The sequence below is a fragment of the Meriones unguiculatus genome, chromosome 16, assembly GCF_030254825.1.
Source record: "Meriones unguiculatus strain TT.TT164.6M chromosome 16, Bangor_MerUng_6.1, whole genome shotgun sequence".
Lineage (NCBI taxonomy): Eukaryota > Metazoa > Chordata > Mammalia > Rodentia > Muridae > Meriones > Meriones unguiculatus.
The window spans coordinates 25,081,210-25,108,110 of record NC_083363.1 but is presented as its reverse complement, the minus strand read 5'-3'; the positions used below and the strand labels follow the sequence as shown (position 1 = coordinate 25,108,110).

General features: G+C 45.3%; 1 protein-coding gene across 1 annotated transcript in view; it reads right to left on the bottom strand.

Annotated features, from left to right (window-relative positions):
* Cdh23 (cadherin related 23) overlaps positions 1–26,901 on the bottom strand; it is a 372,523-nt gene that overhangs the window by 334,827 nt on the left and 10,795 nt on the right. The window contains exon 2 of the mRNA XM_060369488.1: positions 2,176–2,247. Coding sequence (XP_060225471.1) covers positions 2,176–2,242 — 67 coding nt within the window. The 5' untranslated portion in view covers positions 2,243–2,247. The remainder of the gene's footprint in view (positions 1–2,175; positions 2,248–26,901) is intronic.

Here is a 26,901-nt window from a genome sequence, read left to right as displayed (position 1 = left end):
CTTGACAGGCCCCGCTCTGTGCCTGAAGTCCCTCATACCCAGCACCCAGGACACCAGCCAGAAGGGAGTTAGAGAGGAGTTGCTTGGGTCTCTATCTAATCAGAGAGCCCAGAGAGTCTATGGAAAAAATGGGTGGGGGAAGGGACAGAAGGCCATGGCAGAGACATGACAGAATGAGAGGGTAGAACATTGTTGAGCACCTATCTCACCTCTGCCTCCCAGGGATGGAGAAACAGTTCTGGAGAGCATGGTCCCCAATAGGGGAGGATCATGTGACCTAGTCTGGAAACCACAGAAGGCTAGCTTAAGAAGATGAACAGCAAGGGATAGGGAAAGGCACACATTTTCTAGCCTCCGAGGTCAGGCACCAGCCACTCACCACACTAAAGGAGTGATTCAGGCCACTTAGCAAGCACAGATGGCAAAGCTAGCCAGTATGCAGACAGCTCACCTATGCTTTGCCACAGAATTTGCTGGGCAGCTTCAGAAGACTTGGTATGCCTCTCTATTTCCTGTGCCCCAATTTGTTCCCTCCAGGGAAAGATAAGTGCTGCTAACGAAAGGGTGAGCATCGAGCAAGTGTTCATCCAGTATCCAATGTACCAGTCGGAGGACACTTGTTGTCACATTTATTCATGGGATCAACCTGCATTGCTCCCGAACTACAAAGAAAGTGCACCCCAGGGAGATTCAGAAGCCTGCCCAGGGGAACCCATGGGCTGAGAGTGCAGTGTGCATACAGAACACCTGAACAGTCTGAGCGCTCAAGGGAGGCAGCTGTCCCTGATCAAGCGGGGACAAACCCAATGAGCAGTTAGTTACACGTGTGGTTTTTAATGGACAAACAGCTGGTGCAACAAAACAGCGAAAGGGCACTAGCATCTAAGCTCAGAGTCCCAGGAGAGGCAGAGACAAGTATCCTGATGTCCTAGATGACTTCTGTCATCTAGCAAGCCCAAAGGCCTCCTGCATGGGGCAAACCAGGGTCATCTGATAAAAGAAAAAAAACAACTGGGGTTGAATGAGCCTGGGCACCAGGCTCTTCTCTGTGAAAGGTTCTGAGACTGTGTCCACTCTGTCTCTGAAAGTCTGTGAGCCTGGGCTGTGAGTCCCAAGCAGCTTGGATGGGAATGAGCTCCCCATTGTTAGGGGCATTCCAGTAGGGAATAGGGATGAAGAGAGGAGACCGCCTTCAGGGCAGGATGCTAGTGAAACTCCAGCAGGACCTAGTGGGAGGCAGCAACATCCCCCAGAGTCCTTTGGCTCCCTGGAGTGAAGCAGTAGACAGGGGCCCATGGGAATGTGCTTGCCTGTGTCGCCAGGCACGTGGTGTCAAAGCCATTCTCTGAGGACAGCTTGGCCCTGGGGAACACTGCATGGCATGCCAATGGCCCTGGCCTTCCTTCAGTGAAGCCTCCCTGTTCTTTCCTATCTGCTGCCCAGAGGCAAAGACAGTGTGTCCAGGCCTTCTTGGTGGACACTAGTGGCACTAAGGAAGGGGAGGTTCCTACAAGAAGGACAGCTCTGGACTATCACCTGCACTCAGACTCTCCACAGAAATTCCCACCACCTTCCTCACACCCCTTTCCAGGATGCCTTTTCCCCTTCCCCCAGCTATTCTAAAATGACTATTAGTCCTCAAAGGCAAAATGAACAGCTTCTTCTTCTGGTCAGGCGGCTCCCACACGCAACCCAATGACTCTTGTCTTCTGAAGGACTTCTCTAGAACCAGAAATGTCCCTAAGCACCCATCCTGCCCTGCACCTTATTACCTTCAACCCTGCATACTCTTTCCCAACTGGATCGAGCCCTTTGCCTGTGAGTCACTGCCTTTCCTTCCTAGTGGTAGCATAACACAGTGGGTACTCAAAGCATAGCTATGAAACTGAACAGAATTGTGGCCACTCTCCACAGCCCAGGAGAAGGAAAGTTCATGGGCACAGATCATGGAACCTAAGAATTTCTCAAGACTCCTGCATGGTGCCATGGGATTGGGGCTCTGGGGACAGCCAGTATTTTCAGCCCTGTGCAAGCTGCAGGAGGTGACTGAGGCCTAGAGAGGGAAGTGTGTCTTTAGTCACATGGCAAAACATGGTCTCTGGGGCCTAGAGCATGAAGTGAGGCTGCTGGCCTCCCAAGAGCTGGCTGGTGTTAGCAAAGAGAAGTGGCACTTACCCCAGGACCCAGACACCAGCATGAGAAGACAGAGCACAGCACAGCAAGTGACAGGGGGGCACCTCATGGCTCCTGGAGATACAAACAAAGAAAACAGGTGAGATGTAAACTCCTAGAACTCCCAGAACCCTGCTTCTGCAGCCCCAGAAGAGCACAAACTGGGAAGGAGAGAAGAGGCAACAGCTCTCGTGACAAGAGGGTCTGGGCCACCCACCCTCAACCTTGTCCAGGTCTGGATATATTGCAGTGGTCTGAGAGTACTTAGGCTTTGCCAGGACTTATGTGACAGGCAAAGCTTGGAGCAGGCACAGAGGGCTTGCTGGGGGCATATTCAGGGAGGGCTCAGTGTCTGAAAGAGTGGACTGCTGCCTCTGCCCTCTGAACCCATATCCCACAGAGCAGCGCAGTACAGCCAGCTTGGGGATGGAGTCAAGTGTGGTGTTAACCAGAAAGACAGGGCCTGGCCAGCTCATCAAGCCGCCCAACCTCCAGCAGCACTCTCCCTCATTCCACTTCAAGTTCATCATATTATCTCCTAACCCAGGAGGGTGAGAGGAAAACTCAGGACATGGTGTCTAAAGAGGCACACAGAGAAACCACAGCAAATCTCTGTGGATCCTGGAGCTGAATTCTGGAAAGATTGGGCTCAGTGAGGAAGGCCCTGTCCCTGAAGGAGGCTGGGGGAAGGCCACTCCTTCCCACATATTACTGCAAGGTCATGGTCCCTCCACTTTCAGGGACTCATGAAGACCTCCCTGTAGCCTACATCCATCTCTCCACAAAGTGAGTCTGGGACTATGGGACATGGCTGGCACCCATCAGTCTTCAGTAAATACACACTGGATATCTTGTTCAGAGGCCTCCCCCATCCCTGGCTCAAGAGACAGCTGTCAGCCACACAACACCTTACTCAGGGATTTCCACCAGTATGTGTAGTCAATAGCTGTACACAAGCAGATCGTTCATCTCTGCCACCCATGACTGACTGGGAGATGGGGACTTGACTGGCCCTTGACAGGACTTTGTGGGGAAACTTCCACATCTCTGGCCAATACATTCAGCCCTGGAAGGGACAATTTCTCCCTCTCAGCAGAGAGTAGACAGTGAGGTGACTACCGTAGGTATTACAGCCAACGATGTACACCGGTCCCCGGAGCAGTCTTGTGCACACTTTAAGTGTCCCTGTGCACACTTAAAACACGGTAATTAGATATGTGAGTGGCCATGGGAAGAGGAAGTGCTTCTTAGCTGCACTTCACATGGCCTTGTCGCTCCTCAGCATTTCCACCCCTGTGAGTCCCCATGTTAACAGCCCACCACAGGGGCTCATGACTGAAACGTCACAGGGTGAGCAGGAGATGGAAGGGAGACAACAGCTGGCTTGGTAGACGGGTGTTCAGCTGCGCGAAAGCCACGCACTCCCATCTGAAAGCAGTTGCTTTCAGCAACAGTTGCTGATGGCTCAGTCGAGTGGGAGAAGGACTGAGTCCAGCATGGCCAGAGCTTCTGATTTAGTAAAAACTCTGGAAGTTGGCTTTTTATATGAATCGGATTCCTAAATATTGGTAGATAATTCGGTTCCTAAGAGGCACTTTGTAAACCAAACATGATCCATCCAACAAGCAGTGTTGGCACTGGCCTGGCGGGCCTCCCATGACTCTCTTTGTTTCTCAGTGTGTCCCTGCCCCTTACTTTCTTGGATCTCTGTGCCTGCTGCTGACCTTTGCAGCAACTTGCAGGCCAGGGGTGTGGTAGAGAGCTTGCCTAGAATCCACTAGTCAGAGGCTGGGGTGTGGCTCAGAGGTACAAGGTCTACCCAGAATCCACCAGTGATGGGCTGAGGGTTTATAGCACAATGGTTCAGCCCTTGCCTAGAATCTTCCAGTAAGGGGACAGGGATGTGGCTCAGTAAAGAGCCTGCCTAGAATCTGTCACTGAGGAGGTAGACTTGGCTCAGTGGTAAAGCACCTAGCTAGCATGTGAAAGGACCTGGGCTTCATATCCAGCTCGGGGGGGGGGGGGCAAAAAAAAAACTTTCTTTAAAATTAAATTTTAAAAGTCATTTGTTTTTCTGCCATCGTGACACCCACAGATGACCCTCCAAGCCTATGTGGCTTAGAACTGCCTCCTTTTCTTTAGGAGCTAAAATAGTCTAGCGGACTTTCTTACAATAGAGAGAGAGAGCTGTCACCCTCTGGCATGCATCTGGATTCTTACCCCACAGGCAAGGCTATTGTAGGTTTTTCCCTCTGTGTGCCTATGTCAGGAATCTGCTTTTTGGTGTGGTCCTCCAGCCAGGGCATCCAGGTCAATTAAGCACAAACCTCAAGCATGTATGTCAGCCTTCATCGGATGTCACCAGATGCCCTTCTGGGAATAGTGGCACGAATACACAGTCTCTCCTGCAGTGTGCGGCAAGGTCCAGGTGCCCACCTGCAAGTGATTCCTTTTTTAAACAGCTGCCAATTGGACGTGTGAAGAACGACATGCCATCCTCACTCTCATTTGCATTCCCCTAACTACCAGTGAGGTTGAGCACGGTGCATTTTTCTAAACGTTCGAACCACTTTCCATCTGTTATTGCAGATTATCCTATCAGATCCCAAAGAGAGGCCAGCCAGCATCGAGTACATTATCCCTGATTTACAATTGGAGAAACCAAGGCACAGAGCAATTGAGTGACAATCTGACGCCTTGCAGTGAGTGACTGTCTTTAGGAAGAACGGAAATCTGCCTTACCAAACCAGATGTTAGGAGAATTAAACATCTGTTAGAAGCATCACCCAGAAATAGCTGGGGAATTCACTCCATGCTGCTGGGAGCTGCAGGAAGTTTGTGGTGCACACCGGAAGAAAGGAAGGAAGAGAAGGAACAGTCATTAAAAGATTCCACCAGCCAGGGCTTTTTTACTGATGTTCCCTTTACTCAGTCTTCCCAAATATCTCAACAAGAAATTATTCTTGTCTCCATTCTACAGATGATAAAATTGGGACTAGGAAAATTAACCCCAGAGTGAAGAGTCAGGATGGTTTGACACACACCATACTCTGACTCCCTTTCCTTACATGTAGTTTCTTTGTGTGTGGGGGGGGGAGGTTGCACATGTGTGAGTATATGGAAGCCAGAATTTAACAACTGGTGTCTTTTTTAGTCGCTCTCCACTTTACTGTTTGAGACAGGATCTCTCGCCGAACCAGGAGCTCCTCCCTGTTGGGCTGCATGCCCCCGGAATTTGCCTGTCTTTCCCCCACAGTGCCTCCAACACAGGGATTGCAGGTGCATGCTGCCCTATCCAGCTACTCCCTGGATACCAGGGTTGTGAACTCAGGTCCTCTCATTTCACCCTCTGGACTCTCTTCCCAGCCCTTTTCTGGTTTGTTCTTTCAAGATAGACTTGCTCTATAGCTGAAGTTGACCATGAACCCACAAACCTACCTCTACCTCCAGAGGGCTGAGTTTACAAGGACACACTACGACCCCAAACTGGTTCCCTTACATATGAGAAGGCAGCCCCTCCCTGCAAGAGCACCTGTGATTAGCAAGGAAGAGTTTCTGTCCAGTAGGAGCATCTGACACAGTTCACAGGCCTGAGTGACACAAGCCCCATCCCACAGGGCCAGATCAAGGTCATTGCAGCATTTGAGGCTCCAACCTACCTCTCAAGATGTCTGTTCATCTCTTTCTCTTCACAGGCCACCAGACTGGCTCAGTGACCCAGCTGTCAATCAAGGGAGACTAAACATAGCCCATACTGTGAAGGTTTCCATTCTCAGTCTCTATCTCTAGTATGAGATGATGGGCCACACCCTAACCTCATAGCTTTCAAAGGGTGAAGGCAAGGAGCCTGTCTGGAACTGGTCCATACTGGTCCTTGGTGGTCCCTGAAGCCCCAGACCTCTTTCCTCTTTGGCTCTGCATGTTTTGCAGATGAGATGGCCCAAGATCATCGAGGCCACAGGCAGTGTGCAGAGGCAGAGGCCTAACTCGCTAATGGCTGTTTTGATGGATACTGCCTTGCCTGTGGCAGGAGTGGCAGGGACCTCCCCAACCTCCAAAAGCCTAACCTTGCAGTGCTCTGAACAACAGCTGCTACCCAGCCTCCTGGCCCTTCCTCTTTTCACCCAGCCTAGCCTGGTGCCTTTCTCTACCACAGGCTGTAGGTTTCTACCCTAGACATGTGGTCAGTGTACCCTCTCCTCTCTACATCAATTCAGAAAACAGACACATCCTTCACACCAGGCTTCCTGCCTAGGCCTGCAAGTTGCCAGGAACATACATGCAGGGTTACAGGCAGCCACCCCCAAATCTTACAGGTGCCTGGCTTAACAATCCTTTACCAACACAGGAAACCTTCCAGAAACTTCTCAAATATCTCTACTGCCAAGGAGACACAGAGCTAGGCCCTAAAACATTCTGGCCACCAGTCCTCACGCCAACCTCCCACCAAGCTCTATGTGTGAACATGGGCCAGAACACGGCTGTAGACATGCTAGGTATCAAATAAGTGGTACATACTGCTACTACCCGGGGACACCAACATAGAGGATCCCAACGTACCCAAGAGAACTACACGGATGCCTAAGATTCGTGATGCTAATGTTCATGTATATGGTATGCATGTTGGGGTTCAGAGAGGTTGTACAACTTGCCTAAGCTCACACAGCTACTAAGTGGTCATGTCTGAAGTTAAACACCATTCTGAAGGCCGGCATAGTCACTCCCAGTCTCAGACCTCAGATGTCGTGAGCTCAGACATGTCTTTCGTTAAATGGAGGGTAAGTGGGCAAGAATCTGCATCCATTGAGCAAGCCAGTGTTTCAGATTTTGATCCCAAACTCTGGCCCACCCAACAGACCAAGAAGAGGGCTGGCAGAGGGGACACTGTGCATGCCTGTCCTAAAGTGACCTACTATGTACTAGGCTTTGTGCCAGACTCAGAATGCAGGAAAGAACAAGGTCCAGACTCTGCCTGGGGGAAGCTGATGCTCCAGGGGAGGCATCAGCTCAACCAGAGTTGGGGAGGCGGAGGGCTGTGTTGAGAGCAGGAAGAAGGAGAAGAGAGGAAAGAACAAGGCAACACTTTGAGAGTCACTGACATACATGGGTGCATGAGAAGGTAGAAGAATGTGCCATGAGGACATCTGAAGGGGAAAGGTTTGGGCAACAGCTTGTGCAAATATCCTGGGGCAGGAACGTGCTTAACATGGCTGAATAGAGCACACAATGGAAGACAATGGAGGAGATGAAGGAAAGGAGGTAAGAGAGCCATCTTGGACATCTTGAGAATCTTGAGCACTGCTGGCTTAGGTTCTGAAACAGCACCTCAGCTGCTGAGTAGAAGATGCACACAAGGGTGGGATGGAGGCTGATTGGGATGGAGGGAACTAGTGATGCAGGCCAGAGCTAATTTGGGTGCCCAGGTATGATATCTGGCACAATCCCAGCAAAAGCAGAAAGGAGATGACATACTTCTGCCAGGAAAAAGCAAGCACACAACTCTGGCCCAAGCACCGGAAAAGTGAAGACCCAAGGCAAAAGAGGCTGCGGGGAAACCACTGAGGGGCAAGAACCAGCACACAGAATGGGCCTGCTGAGGTGGGTCCAGCTATTGAGGACCAGTGCTGAGCAGGTAGCTGGCTGGAGCCCTGAGGCCAGGATGGAGATGTGTGGAGAAGTCTCCAACATGGCCAACTGTGACATGATCCATGGATTCATCCTTCCATGGACTCTTAAGATGGTAAGATGGACTCTTATTGGATGGCAAAAAGGAGGAGGCAGGGCTTAGCTGGATGAAGAAGGTCATAGGTGTGGGCTGGAAGGGTGGGTTCTCCCCTGAGGGCTATATCTTAACCTAGACTTTTCCTATGTCTTTTTTTCTCTTTCTTGCCACTAAGAGGTGAAGAACAGGCTCCATCCCTCTGCCAAAATGTTCTGCCAGGCACATGGGGCAAAGTAGCCATGGGCCAAATCCTCTGAGGACCTGATTCAAAATTAGCGCTTCTTCTTTTAAGTTGTTTCAGTCTAGTTTTTGTCACAGTGTCAAAAAGCCAACTGTAACCGTGACTCAGAGAGTCACAGCAGTCTGCACCTCTCCACCTACGGTAATCCCAGCCATAGTGTTTTGGGGTGAAGTGGTTAGGAGGACATGCCACGTCCCAACAGCAGAACATACATAAGTGCAGAACACTAACACCGGGCCTCAGTGACAAGACCCAGGTCTGCAACATAGCATGTCCCCTGCTGAAAACTAATAGAGGAAAAAAGCATTGGTTCATGTGTTGTTAACATACCACATGCGTATACTTATACAGTTGTGTGCATATAAGCATATAAGCACACACATGTATATACACACACACACATACACACACACACACACAGGCTGGACTCTGTAACTTTCAAGGAGAGTGCCCACAAAATGCTTATTGTTCAGATGGGGTCCCCAGCCTGACCCTAAAGCTTTTCGTATCCTGCCTCACTCCATTGTCCAGGCTGGAGCAAGCCACATTCCTTGCTAATCCAAAGAGATCTTTTCACATACCCACAGGCCCTCAAAATACGAAAGGAAGCCCACTGCAGCCTGGTTCTCCAGACTAGCTGCTTCTCTCTGAGATGGCAGTTGACCATACCCCCACCTTTTGGGAAACAGACCTGATTCCCAAGCAGGGTGACCGCTACCTGCAGCTCCCATGCCCCCCCCCACTCCACCCCAACAAAAAGTGAAGGAGCACTTTTGACAAGAGGAAGAATCTCCTTATCCCAGCAAGCAGGGGGAAAGGCTAGCAGAACAGGGGGAGGAAAAGGGCAGAGGGGATGTCTGAGAAGCGTTTTGCTTTCCCAGGAGGGAAAGATTTTCACAGCAGGGTGTCACGATTTAGTTGGAACTGTTGTGAATTCCCATAAAATCAAATGCACTCAACTTTGAATGGCAACATGCTGCCCAAATCAAACACAATATGGGGGTTAGTCACGTCACCACACACCAAGAAGCTTGTGCATGCACAGTGCCTGCTGATGACACCATTAGACCACTCATGGACAAGCCACTGCCTGTCACTAATGACCATACTTCAAAGTCCACAATAAAAAGGAGGGACACAACCACCCTAGGGCCATTCTGACCTTGTACCTTGCCCAAAACTCTCATCAAGAGACATTGGAGAGGCTGGGGAACCAGCGGGGGGGGGGTGGTATGACCTGAGACCCCAAAAGAGGGTGTAACATTGGCCTAGCATCTTATTAAAAAGGCTTTGAGGCCTCTTCCTACCCTTTGTCAAAGCTCATTGGGCAAAATATACATTATATCCTTTTTGCAAGCACTCTACAAACATGATGAATAACTAAGAAAAAAAGGGACAGAGCAGGAAAGTCCTGCCTGCTAGGAAAGTTCTTCCTGAAGTATTGCCTGAGAAGGACATGGCATATGCATCCCTCCCCTTTTTTTTCTTTTTTAATTCTTTATTAATTACATTTTATTCACTTTTTATCCCCCCTGTTGTTCCCTCCCTTCCTCCACCCTCTGCATGCATGCCCCTCCCTAAGTCCACTGATAGGGGAGGATTTCTTTTCCTTCCTTCTGATCCTAGTCAATTAGGTCTCATCAGGAGTGGCTGCATTGTCTTCTTCTGTGGCCTGGTAATGCTGCTCCCCCCTCAGGGGGAAGTAATTAAAGAGCAGGCCAATCAGTTCATGTCAGAGACAGTCCCTATTCCTCTTACAATGGAATCCACTTGGATACTGAACTGCCATGGGCTACATCTGTGCAGGAGTCTTAGGTTATCTCCATGCATAGTTTTTGGTTGGATTATCAGTCTCAGGAAAGACTCCTGTGCTCAGATTTTTTGGTTCTGTTGCTCTCCTTGTGGAGTTCCTGTCCTCTCCAGATCTCACTGTTTCCCACTTCTTTCATAAGATTCCCTGCACTCTGCCCAAAGGTTGCCTATAAATCTGCAAGTCTATCAAGCATCTGCATTGATAGTCTGCAGGGCAGAGCCTTTCAGAGGTCCTCTGTATCAGGCTCCTGACTTGTTCCCTCTTTTCTCCTTCTTCTGATGTCCATCCTCTTTGCCTTTCTGGATAGGGATTGAGCATTTTAGCAAGAGTCCTCCCTCTTGATTAGTTTCTTTAGGTGTACAGATTTTAGTAGGTTTATCCTATATTATATGTCTATATGAGTGAGTATATACTGTGTGCATCTTCTGCTTCTGGGATAGCTCACTCAGGATGATCTTTTCCAGATCCCAGCATTTACCTGCAAATTTCATGATTTCCCTGTTTTTTATTGCTGAGTAATATTCCACTGTGTAGATGTACCACAATTTCTGTATCCATTCCTCCACTGAGGGGCATCTGAGCTGTTTCCAGCTTCTGGCTATTACAAATAAGGCTGCTATGAACATGGTTGAGCAAATGTCCTTATTGTGTACTTGAGCCTCTTTGGGGTATATGCCTAGGAGTGGTATAGCTGGATCTTGAGGAAGGGCTATTCCTAGTTGTCTGAGGAAGCACCAGATTGCTTTCCAGAGTGGTTGTACAAGTTTACATTCCCACCAGCAGTGGAGGAGGGTTCCCCTTTCTCCACAACCTCTCCAGCATGTGTCATCACTTGAGTTTTTGATCTTAGCCATTCTGATGGGTGTAAGGTGAAATCTTAGGGTCGTTTTGATTTGCATTTCCCTTATGACTAAGGACGCTGAGCATTTCTTTAAGTGTTTCTCCGCCATTCGATATTCCTCTATTAAGAATTCTCTGTTTAACTCTGTACTCCATTTTTTAATTTGATTACTTGATTTGTAGACAACTTTCTGAACAGAACACCAACAGCACAGGCTCTAAGAGCAACAATCAATAAATGGGACCTCATGAAATTGAAAAGCTTCTGTAAAGCAAAGGACATTGTCGTCAGAACAAAACGACTACAGATTGGGAAAACTGTATCACCCACCCTGTACCTGACAGAGGGCTAATATTCATAATATATAAAGAACTCAAGAAGTTAAACAGCAACAAATCCCTCCCCCTCTTAACAAAACAAAGAGGAGGCCTGTGAGCTCACAGTGTAAAAATACTGGGCAACCTGAGTTCAATCCCGGATCCCATGGTGGGGGCACAGAACCTACTCCAAAGGGTTGTCCTTTGAACTTCACATTCATGCCATAGCACAAAGACAACATTTTTTTAAATACCTAGGGGCTAAGGATATGGCTTAGTCAGTAAAGTGTTTTCCATGCAAGCATGAGGACCTGAATTCAACCCCCAGAACCACATTTCTTTTCACAAAGCAAGGCCTGGTGACATACGCTTGCAATCTCGGCACTGCAAAGGAAGACACATGAGGATCCCTGGGTCTCACTGCCCAGCCAGATAGCCAAATTAGTGAACTCAGGGACAATGAGAGATCCTGTCTCAAAACAAACAAACATAAAAACCAAAGTGGACAAGATCTGAGAAATGGCACCTGAAGTTGATATCTGGTGTTACATGTTACACACACGTACATATACACACTCAGTAAAAACAAACAAACAAACAAAACAAACAAATAAAATGCATAGTGTTCATATTCTATTCCTGGATGGATGGATGGGTACATAGATGGAAGAGTGGAGGGATGGAGGGAGGGATGGATGGATGGATGGATGTGTTGTTGTAGTAAATAAAAAAAGATTGTTGGTCCACATTTGGCTAAGGCTGAGGATCTGGCTTGCTTCCATGTATGTGGACCTATCTGCATTGCCCACATGGCACGCTGGGGTTGGCTACCCAGAGGCTATATAAGCTGTGGGCTGGCTTTCCCCAGGGTCCGATGATTGTTCAAGGTTCCTGAATAAACTGCATTGAAAAAAAATAAATAATAAAATTTCAAAAAGAAAAAAAAAGATTGTTGGGCTATATAATGTTTATTATTAGCCTTAAGATTATCACAGCAGTATTAATTAACCAGCTATAACAATAATAAGGCACAGACCCCTGTTAGATTTATAATTGCCTTATTTACCTTGGGCCAGGCAGATATTTCACTTACACTGTCTCAGTATCTTCACCATCCATGCAAAACAGCCCCCATCCAATGCCAAAACAGAGATGGACTGGAATAGAGGAGGAAGGAGGATGACATGATAGGTTAGTGTGGAGAAAAAAACAGGTGGGACCAAGAGGAAGGACTCCAATAATGGCGCCAAAAGGCCCAGATGAAGAATAAAAGCAAGTCTTTATAAGATTATGGATGAAAGATAGGATGATTAAGGAGGATGCCATTGGATGGAGGCTGAGGTGATTCAGTCAGCGTAGCTAGGCATATCTTCCTAGCCCAAGGTAAATAAGGCAATTATAAAATCTAACAGGGGTCTGTGTCTTATTATTTGTGATAGCAGGTTAAATAACACTGCCATGATAATCATAGGGCAAATAATAATAAACATTATCTAGCCCAACTCATCATTTTTTATTTACTACAACAATGGATGGATGGACAAGAGGGTAGAAGGATGGATGATAGATGAGTAGGTGTATGAATTGATTGATGGAGGATTGGATAGATGGCTGGGTGGATAGCTGGATGGATGGGTGGGTGGGTAGATGAGTGGGCGGGTGGATGGATGGATGAGTGGCTGGATGGTTGCTGGGTGGATGGGTGAGTGGGTGGGTGGATGGGTGGATGGGTGAGTGGGTGGGTGGATGGATGGATGGGTGAGTGGATAGGTGGATGATGAGTAGATGGATGAAAGCTGGATGGGTGGATGGGTAGATGGATGGACGATTTAGAGAAGGTGCCTTGCTTTCATGCTCAGCCTGGCTTTGAACTTCAGAACTCTCTTGGTTCTCCCACCTCAGCCTTCCCAATAGCTGAGACTATAGGTGCAGTTTCCCTGGAGGATGCCCACCTCATGCTTTTCAGCAGCTAAGGGATATCTCAGTGTAAGGAGGTGTTCTAGTTAGGGTTGCTATTGCTGTGATGAAACACCATGATCAAAGCAACTTGGGGAGAAGCAACTTGGGGAGAAAAGAGTTTATTTCAGCTTGCACTTCCAGGTAATGCTCTATCACTGAGGGAAGTCAGGACAGGAACTCAAACAGGGAAGCACCCTGAAGGCAGAAGCTGATGCAGAGGACTGGCGTGCTCCTCATGGCTTGTTCAGCCTGCTTTCTCACCCAGGACAACCAGCCCAGGGATGGCACCACCCACAAAGGGCTGCACCCTCCCACATCAATTAAGAAAATGCCCTACAGGCTTGCCTACAGCTGGATCTTATGGAGGCTTTTTCTCAGTTAAGGTTCTCTTCTTTCAGGCAACTCTAGCTTGTGTCAAGTTGACATAAGACAAGCCAGCACAGGGTACAATGTAACTGAACCAGTGCTCTAATGATAGCCTCAGAGATTGTGTTTTAACATTTCATTTCGACAAAGAAAGCCATGGTAGATTCTCACTCCTAAATCTACACACACTAGGCGTCGGGACTTAAGAGCTGCATTATTGTACAGCTACTGCCAAGAACACTCTAAAGCAGTGTTTCTCAAGCTTCCTTCCTAATGCTGCTGTCCCTTAATACAGTTCCTCATATTGGGAATTATTCTCATTGCTACTTCATAATTGTAATTTTGCTGCTGTAATTTTGAATTGTAATGTAAATATTTGATATGCAGGATATATCTGATATCCAATCTCTGTGGAAGGGTCATTCAGACCTCTAGGGATCGTGAGCCACAGGTTGAGAACCACTGCTCTAAGGACTGCAGCCTAAGCTACACTCTTTTAGTCAGGACTCCACAAGGCTATTACTCTTTCTGCCTATTCTAGAAAGACACCTGAGGTTCCTGACCGTCATCATCATGAAGGTATAAAAGCAAGAACAGAGTCAGTCAAGTTCAGTTTCCTCCTCTCCCCTGCTTCAGCCAAGGCTAGCAGGCTGCAGTCTCACCAGGCCTGGCACCTTGCTGACACCTCCCATGCCAATCACTGGTGTCCTGGGCTGGGCTGTTTCACTCCTTGGAGCACCTCTGACCTCACCTTACATATCCAGCCCTGCTCTCCAGGAACAGCCCTGGTGATACCTGGTGCCATCCTGGATCCTGGAAGGGGATCCTCACCGTCCCTCATCCTTCCTACATTATCACAGGCATCTGTCCCAACATGGGGATGAGTGAGCAATGCAGGGCTGTTGTACCAACAAAGCCTCACTGCCCTGCAATCAGTGTTTACCTTCTCCCGGTAGCCATCTGCCCATGAGCATGAGCTCCCATTCAAAGGCATGGCCATTTCATGTCTTCTCTGAGGCTCCTGCCTTAGCCTTTCTCATCTGAGAAAATTTGTCTCCATTCATGCAGTTAGTGCCACATTCCTCCTTCCCTTGGATCATCACATCCCCATCTTCAGCTCAGCAGGCTCAGTTCTCCTCTTAGCCATCATCATGGCTGGTCCCAAACTTAGATGGACATTTGTACACACTAGTTTTGAGAACAGCATTATCTCAGTGGCCAAAAGGTTGGACCCACCAAATTCCCACTGTTTGTGACCATATAGATAAGCTAAATGTAGCACATGTGTTCAGTGGGAGAATCTTCACCCTCAAGATGGGAAATCTGGGCCAACTAGATGGCTCAGCAGGGAAGGGTACTTACCGAGCAAGCCTGGAGACTTAAGTTCTCTCCCCAGGGCCTACATAAAGATTGAAGGAGGGAACCAACTCCACAAAGTTGTCCTCTGACCTCCACACACATGCTGTGGCTCACTTGTGCACACACATGTATCATGCTCACACGTGAGCGTACACGCACACACACACTAATTTTTTTAATCTAAAGCAGTGGTTCTCAACTTGTAGGTCACAACCCCCAAAGGGGTCACATATCCGATATTCTTTCTGCACATCAGATATTGACATTAAGATCCATAACAGTAGCAAAATTACAGTTATGAAATAGCAATGAAATAATTTTAGGGTGGGGGGTCACCACACCATGAGGAACTGTGTTAAAGGATCACAGCACTGGGAAGGTTGAGAACCACTAATCTGAAGGGTGTGAAAATCTTGCCCACACTAAAGCAGGGGGAAGTTCAAGACATTGTGCTAGGGGGGAACGAGGCAGACCACAGAACTTCTGGCCATATGACCCTCTCATACGAGCTGCTTGAGCCAATCAAGTTCACAGAACGTTTAAGGATGATACCAGGTACTGGGGAAGGCAGAATAGGGCACAGTTTCAGCTACACATAATGGAAAGTTCCAGATGGTAGATGGTCATGGTACTGTCCAAAGGCATTCAGTGTCACAGAACTATATACTTAAGACGACCAAAATGGTCAAGGTGTGTTTTATGGCAATAAAAATGTAAAAAGCAAGGCAAATGTATAACATGAGGACTTCTCATGCTGCCACTATTTTTTAAAGTACCCCAAGAGACAGCAGGTACTTTAAAAAATGGACAGATGACATGTCCATTTCACAGATGCAAAAATTGAGCCCCACTGGGGTGGATTTGAGCCTGAGGATCAGCTAGTGTGGGCAGAGCACCCCAGTTTTTGTGAAGACAGTCAGTCTTTAAAAGCAACTTTTCGTTCATTAACAGGAAAGTCATCTTCATTAGCTTAGCTATCAAAGGATGGACTATGTTCCTGAGTAGGTAGCGGGCTTCCTGTTCGTAGAGGTATACCAGATGTGATTGAAGGTCCAAGAGGTGGTCACATCAGCACCACACAGCTCCTTACACACACCTCACCATGTTATGCCTCCTGCCTCTTTATATTTATGAATTTTTCCCTGCCACCCTGAAACCACTTTCTAACCTTTGCTAAGGACAAGCATTTTTTTAAATGCTCAATTTAAAAAAAAAATTCACATGTGTATAAGCAATACACAAATCATAATTCTTAAAAATAACAAATTGCAGGCCAGAGTAATCATAAGTAAATTGATATTGATAAATAAGCTTTTCTCCTGAGCAGTAGGTGGTTTATTTTAATCTAATGAGTTTTGTATTTTCTCAGCTTTCAGATGCCATGATGAAGGGCTGTCTGCAATAGAATTACGATGCTCTCCAAAATATTGTAATTTAATGCCTCATTTTGTCAAGACTTTCTGGAAAATGAGATTTGTTCCCAGTGAGGAATTTCACTTGGCTTTTTCTCATGTGCCCCTGCCCACCTCCCCAGGCATAAAGGTGCTCTTTGAGCTGAGCTTGGTGGGGAGAATGGAGGTAGGGAGAGACGAATGTAAAGAGGCAGCAGGGCAGGGGACCAGTCAGGAACACGGTAAGACTGTTCTTGGCTGGACAGCCCCCTGCTCTGTAGCTTAGTGGTGCCCACTACCCACTCTGTACACTACTACCCTTGTGAGGGTGGAGGGTGGGAAGTCCTTCTTCTTCTCATAAGGTGCTGAGAGGGATAAGGACCTAGAGACTACTACAGAGAGAAGAGAAGATGACCCATAGGTAGGGAGAAGCAGAGACCACAAAGGAAACCGAGCTATCTCTGGAGATCCTTGCAGATGTCTTTTTTAATGTCTTCTAGGACAGGGGGCTCAGCCCCATTCCAGCTATCCTGCTATTCTTTAAGTTCATTACACATGCTCTGAGGAAACTTCTAGAAAGAGGCGGCACCAGGATCTACAGAGAACAAAAGATCAAGAGGCTGAGATAAACAGTCAGACTCACATGGCACACATCCTATTTTCCACCAGCTGTATGAGCCTGAGTGGGCAGCTGTATTGTTCTGTGCCTCAGTTTCTCTTGTCTCTGAAATAGAAGAGGGTTGTTAGGGGACCAAATGAGGCAGCGTGTACCCTGTCCTTCACAGGACACACATGATCATGCTCACATGGAACTCTAGAAGTAGTACCCTTGTTACCATCATCACAACCATTGTCATGATTTTTGTCATCATCATTGTCACATCATCACTCTTGTCATCATTATTGTCATATAGCATTGTCACCATCACTATTGTCATTCACCATCACCACTGTTGTCAGCATGATCATCACCATCATCATTGTCATCATCACCAACACCATCATCACCATTGTAATGCTATCATCATCACTGTGATCATCATCATCCATCATCATCACTATAATCATCAGTTGTCATAGTTAAACATCTCCATCATCATTGTCATCATTACCATTAATACCATTATTATTGTTGTCATCTGTGTGTGTATGCATGTGTGCACAGGCACACATAGTGGAGAGGACTTGAGAAGCCAAGATTTTGTGTCTCTCTAAAATTCCTTTTGGAGACTTTTGAGTATTACATGTGCCCCACTTACTATTCAAAGATAAATTTAAGTGCTGAGGAGATTGCTCAGTTGATAAAGTGCCTCCCACACAAGGATGAGGAGTCAAGTTCAAATCCCAGCATCTGTCACAGAGACTTGATAGGCTGGAAGATCCTAGAGCTCACTGGCCAACTAGCAACAAAATTCAGAGAGCCTGTCCCAAAACATAAGGTGGAGAGGCTAGAGAAGTGTCTTTGTGGGCAGAGAACTTGTGTAGCATGTAGCACCCATGTGGCAAGAAGGCATTGTCCCTGTCACTTGCAACACCAGCAGGAGTCAGGGACAGAGACAGATAGATTTGAGGGGCAGGCTGGCTGATAACTTACTCAAAAAAGAAAAAGTTCTAGGTTCAGGGAGAGACACTGCCTCAAAGGAATAAGGAGACACTGATAGATGCGAACACTAATGACTTCCTATGACCTCTAGAAGTGCTATGCATATGCTGCACACCCACACACTTGCACATATCACACATACTCATACGCACATGTGCACATCACATGTACATACACAGAAAAAAAGAGTGTAACTGAGGGAGATATCCAACACTTATGTCTAGCTTCTGCATGTACATGCACACACCTACATAAAGAGGGCAGGCAGCGCACACAATCAATAATTAAACTTGAACAATAAAATGGGTAATTTGGCTAATTAATTAATTAGTTAGTTAATTAATTAGTTTTTTAAAATAGGTTATTTGGTGTCTCAAAAGAGACACCCAAAATGACCAATCTCCTCTCCTAATACACCCCACTCTGCCTTCTAGGTGCTTCTGCCCTCTTTTGGACGTCTGATCTCCACAGTCACACCACTAACTCTCAACTCTTGGAGCAAGTCACCCATTCACTTAACAAGCTCTCTATGAGTCCCAGTCTCAAGCAAATGGCTTGAGGCTCTGCAGGTGCCAGGACTACCATTTCTGTGGCCTGGTGGGCAAGGGTGACTTTCACCCCAGTGGCACTTCAGGTGTTTCCAGTACAACCATTTCGGTTCATTCCTTTACAGTGGTCCCTCACTGTCCCCTAAAGATCTATTCCTGTGTCTGAATTGAGTCTCAGGTCCTCAGTTCTGATTTTCAAAGTAAGTGAGATGAAACTCAATGACACATAACACACTTGTTTAGAAGTAATGCAAACTTTCACTCACACTAAAGCATAAAGTATATCCACAGACAGTGGCTGCACCTCAAACAGATGAGATGTGTGAGAAGAAATGGAGACTCCTAAGCTGAAGGACCTGAAGGTGGGTCAGAGGACTCACTGCTCAAGTCTGCCGGCCTTTCTGCATATCCCAAAATATTGAAGAAGCAACTGGGAAAGCTCAAAGCTGTGTGAGCCTTCCAGAACGGCTTTAATGCTAACAGCCCTCCCTTGCCTTGCCCTGTATTATTGACAAGGGACTCTCTGTAGGGAAATATGTCTGTAAGTCCACATTAAATGGCTTGGAACTGTCAGAGCCATTCCCTTGGTGGCCGACTGGGAAGGGTGAAGTCATGAGTGACAGGCAAGAGGTAGAACAGGAGGCCAGGGTTGCCTCTTCAAGTTTGAGGTCACTACATCATCCATCATGCATTCAGGGAACAAAAGCAGCCCTGGGACCATCTCAGAGAAGGAGGAGATGAAGAGAACAGTGGGAGAGGGTGTGAGTCAGGTGAGCATCTCTGCAGGGCAAGACGGGAAGGTGGAGAAAGACTAGCCCGTAGCCTCACAAGCTCCCCCACAGGGTCCTTAACACCCTGACAGTCTTATTAATTCCACAACCAGAAAAACGAAAGTGGTGATAATGGTAATGATGATGATGGTGATAGCAGTGGCAATGCTGGTGATGATGATGATGATGTGGTAATGGTAGTAATGGAGATGGTGTTGAGGGTGATGGTAAAGGTGATGTGAAGATAGTAACAGTGGTGGCAACCGTTCTTTGAGTGCATACTCTGCATGGCCAGCATTCTTTGATTATTAGTTCTCACAACCACCTGGTAAGGCGGATGTAATTCTGGCCATTCACAGATGAGCAGAGCAAGACTAGGAGAGGAAAAGTCATGCACATGGTGTTACTGCAGCAGTAACAGACTGGGATGTAAGCCCTAGGGAGGTCCTCAGTCAGGACATGGTTCAGTACTTAGGACAGACTGATGATCTTCATGACAATAGAAAACAGAGATTTCTTAAAAATCTTCTCAAAGGCCTAGTGTGCTATCAGAACAACAAGGTGTGGGGACAGGAAGGCACAGATGCAGGGAGGAAGAAGGGTCCGAGCAAGCTCACTCACTCATTCACCAAGAAACCCCACGGTCTCTTCTCCACTTAGAAAGACTGAGGATGGAGGAGCCAGCACAGTGTTGGCTGTCTGAGCTTGGGCAATCAATGTGAGCTGGGGCCTAACAAGGAAGCCACATGTAAAGATCCAGCACTGTGAGGGGCAGACTGCAACAAGAAGAAGACACTCAGCCTAGTGTCTGCCACTTCCTAAGCCATAGACAGGAGAAGCTGAGGAGCAAACAGAAAGTAGGTGAGTTTCCAGAGTGCAATTCCAGCTGACTCCCCTTACTGACGAAACGGAACACCAAAAGAGACTGGCTATAGTTAGGACTCCAAACTTCCCACTGGGTGACCCTAGAGTGTTGCTTGTAGGGTATGGATCCAGCAATAAAGACATGGACCCAGCCTTGAGTCAGTTAGGCCTTGGCTAGAGAAAGATGTCTGGCCCACCTACCATCTGCCAGGTGATCCATGAGTCCTCTCTGAAAGGATATTCAGCCCCCTCCTGCTCCAAACTGTCACACAGATGACTTCAAAGTCACAGAGTTATCAGTGGCATCACATTCAGGCCAAAGAAAAGCAGGAGATTACAGAAATTAAGTTAAAAAGTATCGTGACAATATATTGCAAAAATAAGTGACCAAACAGATGGATAGGCTTACCAAAGAAATAAAAACTACACAATAAATTCCAAAGCTGAAAGCCAGGCATAGTGATACATGCTTTTAATCCCAGTGCCCCACAGGCAAAGAGACAGGTGGATCTCTGTGAGTTCCAGGTCAGCCTCGTATATGTAAAGAGCCCCAAACCTGTCTCAAAAAAATATCTAAAAATGAATAACATAATAATTTAAAGTCAAGGTCTGAAAAATAATTAGATAAAAAATAACAAAACAAACAAAAAGAAACAACAACAAAAACCAACAATGAAACAAGAAACATAATGAAGAAAAAAGTGCCACATTTTCTTTATCCATTCTTTGGTTGAGGGACACGTAGGTTGTTTCCAGTTCCTGGCTATTACAAATAAAGATGCTATGAAAATGGTTGAGCAAGTGTCTTTGTGGTATGGTGGAGCCCAGGAGTGGTATAGCTGGGTCCGGAGGTAGAACTACTCCAAATTTTCTGAGAAACTGCCAGATTGATTTACCAAGTGGTTGTACAAGTTTGCACTCCCACCAGCAAACTCCCCCTTGCTCCACATCCTTGCTAGCATGTGCCATCAACTGGGTTTTTGATCTTAGCCATTCTGGATGGGTATAAGATAGAATTTCAGAGTCATTTTGATTTGCATTTCCCTAATGACTAATGATGTTGAGTATTTCTTTAAGTGCTTCTTGGCCACTAGAGATTCCTCTGTTGAAAATACAGTGTTCAGTTCTGTACCACATTTTTAATTGGGTCATTTGTCTTTTTTGTTTGTTTTTTTTTAAGTTGGTCATTTGAGTCATTTCTTGAGTTCTTTATATATGTTACATATTAGTCCTCTGTTGGATGTACAGTTGGTGAAGATCTTTTCCCATTCTGTAGGCAGCCATCTTGTTCTATTGACTGTGTCCTTTGCCTTACAGAAGCTTTTCAGTTTCATGAGGTCCCATTTATCTTAGTGCCTGAGCTGTTGGTGTTTTGTTCAGGAAGTTCTCTCCTATACTAATGTGTTCAAGGCTCTTCCCCACTTTCTCTTCTATTAGATTTAGTGCATCCAGTTTTATATTGAGGTCTTTGATCCTCTGGGACTTGAGTTTTGTACACGGTGATAAGTATGGATCAAAATAACTACATTCTATTCACAGAGATGTCTCAGCAGTTATGAGTATTGGGATCTATTCCCAGTACCTACTTAGAGGTTCACAACCATCTGTAAGTTCCAGGATATCAAACACCCTCATCTGACCTCCGCAGGTACCATGCATGCACACAGTGCATTGATCTACATACATGCAAAATGCCTGTACACTTTAGATAGATAGATAGATAGATAGATAGATAGATAGATAGATAGATAGATAGATAGATAGATAGATAGATAGACAGACAGATACATACATACATACATACATACATACATACATAGGTAAATAAAATGATATTCTGGACCCACAAGGTGGAAGAAGAGAGGCTGTCCTCTGTCCTCCACAGCCACACAGAGGTATGCACACAATCACACACACATGCATGCATACTCACATGCACATAGACATGTATTTACACTAAATAAATCAATAAAATAAGAGGATAATGAGGTTTTTTGTTGCCAACTGACTTGAAAAGTAGTAAATGATAAAAATCCTCATAAAATACAGTTTACTAAAACTGACACACAAAATATTAAAATGCAAATAACCCTACAAAACTAAGAACTGGACACTACAGTGTATATCTTCCCATCAAGAAGCCTGAGCCCACACAGCTGCTCCATTGAACTACTCAACTGGTAAGGACACAGAGTGCAAACCTTTCCAGAGTTCCCAGGAAAACAGGAAAAAGCAGGAACAATTCCCTGGTGGATCAAAACCAGTGGAATTTGATACTGTAATCTGATAAAGAAAGTCAAATCACAAGAAAGGGAAGTCCAGGAGCACATCTGGAAATAAAATCAAACCCAACATGGCAAATTGCATTGTCATTCAGGGCATTGCCAACCAAAACTGCTGGAGCTTGTAGAGAGTGTGTGTGTGTGTGTGTGTGTGTGTGTGTCTGCCTGTGTTTTTGTGTATGTATTGTATATGTTTATGTTGTGTATGTGTGCACGTGTGTGCGCACATTTATTTCAGAAATGAAAGATAAGCTAACTTATGAAAATCCAACATTATAATTTTCTACACTGTCAGAGGAAAGAAGAAATTTTATATCAGTGTGGCAATATACACAATAGTTCACTTGATAGAATCCTATACAAGCCAGGCGTGGTAGTGCATAACTCTAATCCCAGCACTCAGGAGGAAGAAGCAGGTGAACCTCTGTGAGTTCAAGACATCCATACTGAGTTCCAAACCAGCCAGAGTTATATATTGAGACCCTGTCTCAAAAACAAAAGAAACAAAAAGTTCTTAGCAAAAGGAACAAAGATGCCACACATGGAGAAGATCTTTAGCTAATGTTGTGTTCAAGAGGGAAGGACTGAGAGCTTTTCCTCTGAGAGTAGCAACAAAGCAAAGGTGCCTGCTACTGCCACTCCACTCAACCCAACCAGTAAAGGTTCCTGCTAAGAGGCAAGAGAGATGGCTCAGCTTTTAGGTCTCCTTGCTCTTGCAGGAGACCCCAATTCAGTTCTCAGTGCGCACATCAGGCAGGTCACAGCCACCTCTAATCCCAGCTCCAGGGGACCCAACACCTTTTAACTTCTGTGTGTTCTCACAGGCACATATGCAAATATCCACACACATAAATGCCAATCATTTTTCCAAGCTCTAGATAACACAATTGGGCAACAAAGAGAAACACAAGAAATTCATCCAAATTCAAAGAGTATGGCAGTAAATACACAACAGGAGCCAAGAGTCAGGACCTAAGAGCTTATGAAAGTCTATCAGAAGGAATAAACAAATTCAGAGAAGTTGCAGGATGTGACACAACACATAAAAAAATAGCTGAATTTCTAAGAAAGATGATGAAAGAAATAGGAAAAGAAGTAGGAGAAGCAATTCCACTTATGATAGCACCAAAAAGGATGAAGTCTAACTTGGACAAATGAATACCAATGACTGTAAAACTGGAAGAAACTAAGGTGAGTAGGTTAGTAAGCATAAAGCTATCCTACAATCATCCCAAGAACTCAGTGCTGTTGGGATACTGCCAATACTACCTAAACCAGTGCACAGATTGACTGCAGTGCCATTGAAATCCCAAAGGGGGCTGGGCATAGATGCCCATGCCTCTAATTCCCATACACAGGAGGCTGAGGCAGGAAGATCATAAGGTCAGCCGTGGCTTCATAGTGAGACCCTGCCGAGAAGAAAATTCCCAGTGGTACTATTCACAGAAATTGAAAATTCCATCATAAGGTTTTATGCAAAAAAAAAAAAAAAAAAAACCCTCAAAGCATGCCGGAAAATAGAACTGCTTGGAGCACTCATCCTCCCCAACTTTAAAACTGACTACAAAGCTACAGTAATCAAAACATATGTCCTGACAGAAGAAAAAACACACAGACTAATGGAATAGCATGTAGTCTAGAAACAAACCATAAAATGTCACTTGGTTTTGTGACAGATACCAAGACAGTGAAGCAGGAAAGGACAAACAAAGCTGGTAAAATTGACCACATGCAGAAGAGTCAAGATTACTTCTGTGTGCAAAGATGAACCCAAAAGGGAACAAAGAGGGAAATAAACTTGTGAACTATATTAGGGTTCTCAAGTGGAACAGAATTAAGGTAGATAGATAGATAGATAGATAGATAGATAGATAGATAGATAGATAGATATAATAGATATAGGGAGATAGGCAGACAGATAGGCTTACTGACCATGGACCAACTAGTCCAGCAATGGCTGTCTACCAACAGAAAGACCAAGAATCCAGTATCTGTTCAGTCCATGAGGCTGGATGCTTCAGCTGGTCTTCAGCATCTGCCAGAATCCCAAGGTAAGCTCTAATGTCAGTGAAGGAATAGACTTGCCAGCAAAAGAGAAAGCAGGCAGGCAAAGAGCAAGTACCTCCTTCTTCCACGTCCTTTGAATAGGCGGCCACCAGAAGAGTATGGTCCCAGATTAAAGATGGATCTTCCTGCCTCAAAAATCTGGATTAAAGGTGTATCTTCCCACCTCAAAAGATCTAGATTAAAAGCGGGTCGTCCTGCTTCAAATGATTTAATTGAGCTGTACCCAGCTGGCTGGATTTTAGTTAACTGCAGATGTTCAAGTTGCCAGCCAAGAATAGTCATCACAAAAAAAAAATCTCAGGCTAGAGGGATGGATCAGAGGTAAGAGCATGGCTGCTCTTCTAACGGTCCTGAGTTCAATTCCCAGCAACCACATGGTGGCTCACAACCATCAGATAATGAGATCTGGTGCCCTCCTCTGGCATGTAGGCATACATGCAGGCAGAACAGTGTATTCATAATAAATAAATCTTTAAGAAAAATAAAAAAGCAAATCTTTAAACTTCTTCATGACATTGGATACAGCAGCAACTTCTTGGCTATGACACCAAAGCCCAGATAATGATAGAGCAAGAAAGATACTTAGACTTCATTAAACTAAAGATCTCTGTGCATCAGAGGAGTCTCTCCGCATAGGGAAAATGAACTCTCAAAATAAATATATATATATATATATTCTTAACTCATCTATCTGATAAGGTATTTAGAGCCAAAATACAGAAAACTTCTACAACTCAAAAACAACAAACAGCTCCATTCAAAACTGGACAACTCCATTCAAAACTGAACAGAAAACACAAATGGCCAGTTCCCGAGAAGGGATGCACAACATGGCTGGCATTGAGGGGATGCCAATCAAAGCCACAGGGCACTATCAGTGGGATATGGCTACTATAAAAAAACAAAGAGTAAGTGTTGGTAAGATCATTGAGGAATATTGCAGGGGAAGATATAAAGGGGAACAGTTGCTGAGGGAAACTAATGTTGAGACCTCAAAAAGCTCACCAGAATTGCCATAATATTTCTAATTCCATTCCTACATGTATGCTGAGAGCAGGGACCCAAATAATATGCACATGCCAGTGTTCACAGCAGCATTTTTAGAGGTTGGAGACAGGAAACAGAACATGATGCATACGCACCAGAATATTACTCAGCCGTAAGAAGGAATTGTGTTTGGAACGTAGAAGGTATGACTCAGTGAAGAAAGCCAAACACACAAGACACCCTGAATAAGCCAGTTCATGGCAACAAAAAATACAATAGGTGCTACCAGGAGCAGAGAGGAAGAATTGGGAGTTAGTTTGTCATAGTCATGGAGTTTCTGTTTAGCACAATGAGACAGTTTTGAAGATGTAGGGTGGCACAACTCTGCAAATACACTCACCACCACTGAGAAGTAAGTTAAACATGAGTTCAATAGCAATATTTTTAAGATTTTATTTTTAATTATGTGTGTGCATGTGGGGGGCATATGTATGCAATTATAGTGCCCAAGGAGGTCAGCAAAGTATGCCAGATCCCCTGGAACTGGAGTTACACGCAGTTGTAACCTCCTGGCTGATCTTGGAAGCCAAACTCAGGTCCTCCGGAAGAGCAGCAAGTGCTCTTAACTAAAGAGTCATCTCTCCAGCTGCTAAGTGGCAAATTTTGTGTTATATGCATTTTACTATAACTGGAGAGAGGGATATAAGGAAAATCTTAATTTTATAAATGGCATCAACAAAAAAGCAATTACCACAATAGCAAAGAATAAAAGCTTTATCCTACTAGAAGTGAAGTGAAATGCCATCCAAACTTACGCCGAAAGCCTCTGCCATCGCAATAAGACAAGAAAAGAGTCTCCAAGAACATGATATAAAAACCTTATTTCTGCAGAAAACATGGTCCTAAGTTATATTAAAAGCCCGTAAATAAACTCTCAGAATTAATAAAGAAATTTAGCAAAGTTTGTAAGATACAGGCTTACTTTTTAATCGATACTTTTTAATCAATCATACTCCTATGACAAATAGGTAATTAGATATTAGAAAATATCACTTACAGTAATACTTAAAAATATAAAACACATAGAAATAAATCTTACAAAAGAAGTGAGATGCTACGGACTTTTGAACACATTCCTGAAAGAAATGTATTAAGACATGGACAAATGGTGAGGTGCATCTTGTTAATGGATTGGAAAACTCAATATTGCAAAGATGTCGATTTTCCTCAATGCAGTTGCAATCAAAATCTCAGCAGGGCTTTTGTGGAATGTTTAAAGCTGCTTCTAATAGTTATATGGAAATGCACAGAGACAAAAATAAAGAGCAGTCTTAAAGAGAAATAAAACTGAGGGAATCACACTATCATGTACCAAGTCCGTGTCTAAAGAGTTATCAGAGCCAAGCCATAGGTTCGTATTTGCTTAAGGATAGTAAAAGAATAAGTCTGTTCCAAAATATACATGTGTACATGTATTCATGTGCACACACACAGGCACACACATGTTCACAATGATCCTTTCTCCCTTTTTTTGTGATAGCTCAGTTCAAATTGTTAGCCATCCACACTAGAATCGTCAAATTGGATCACTGTCACACT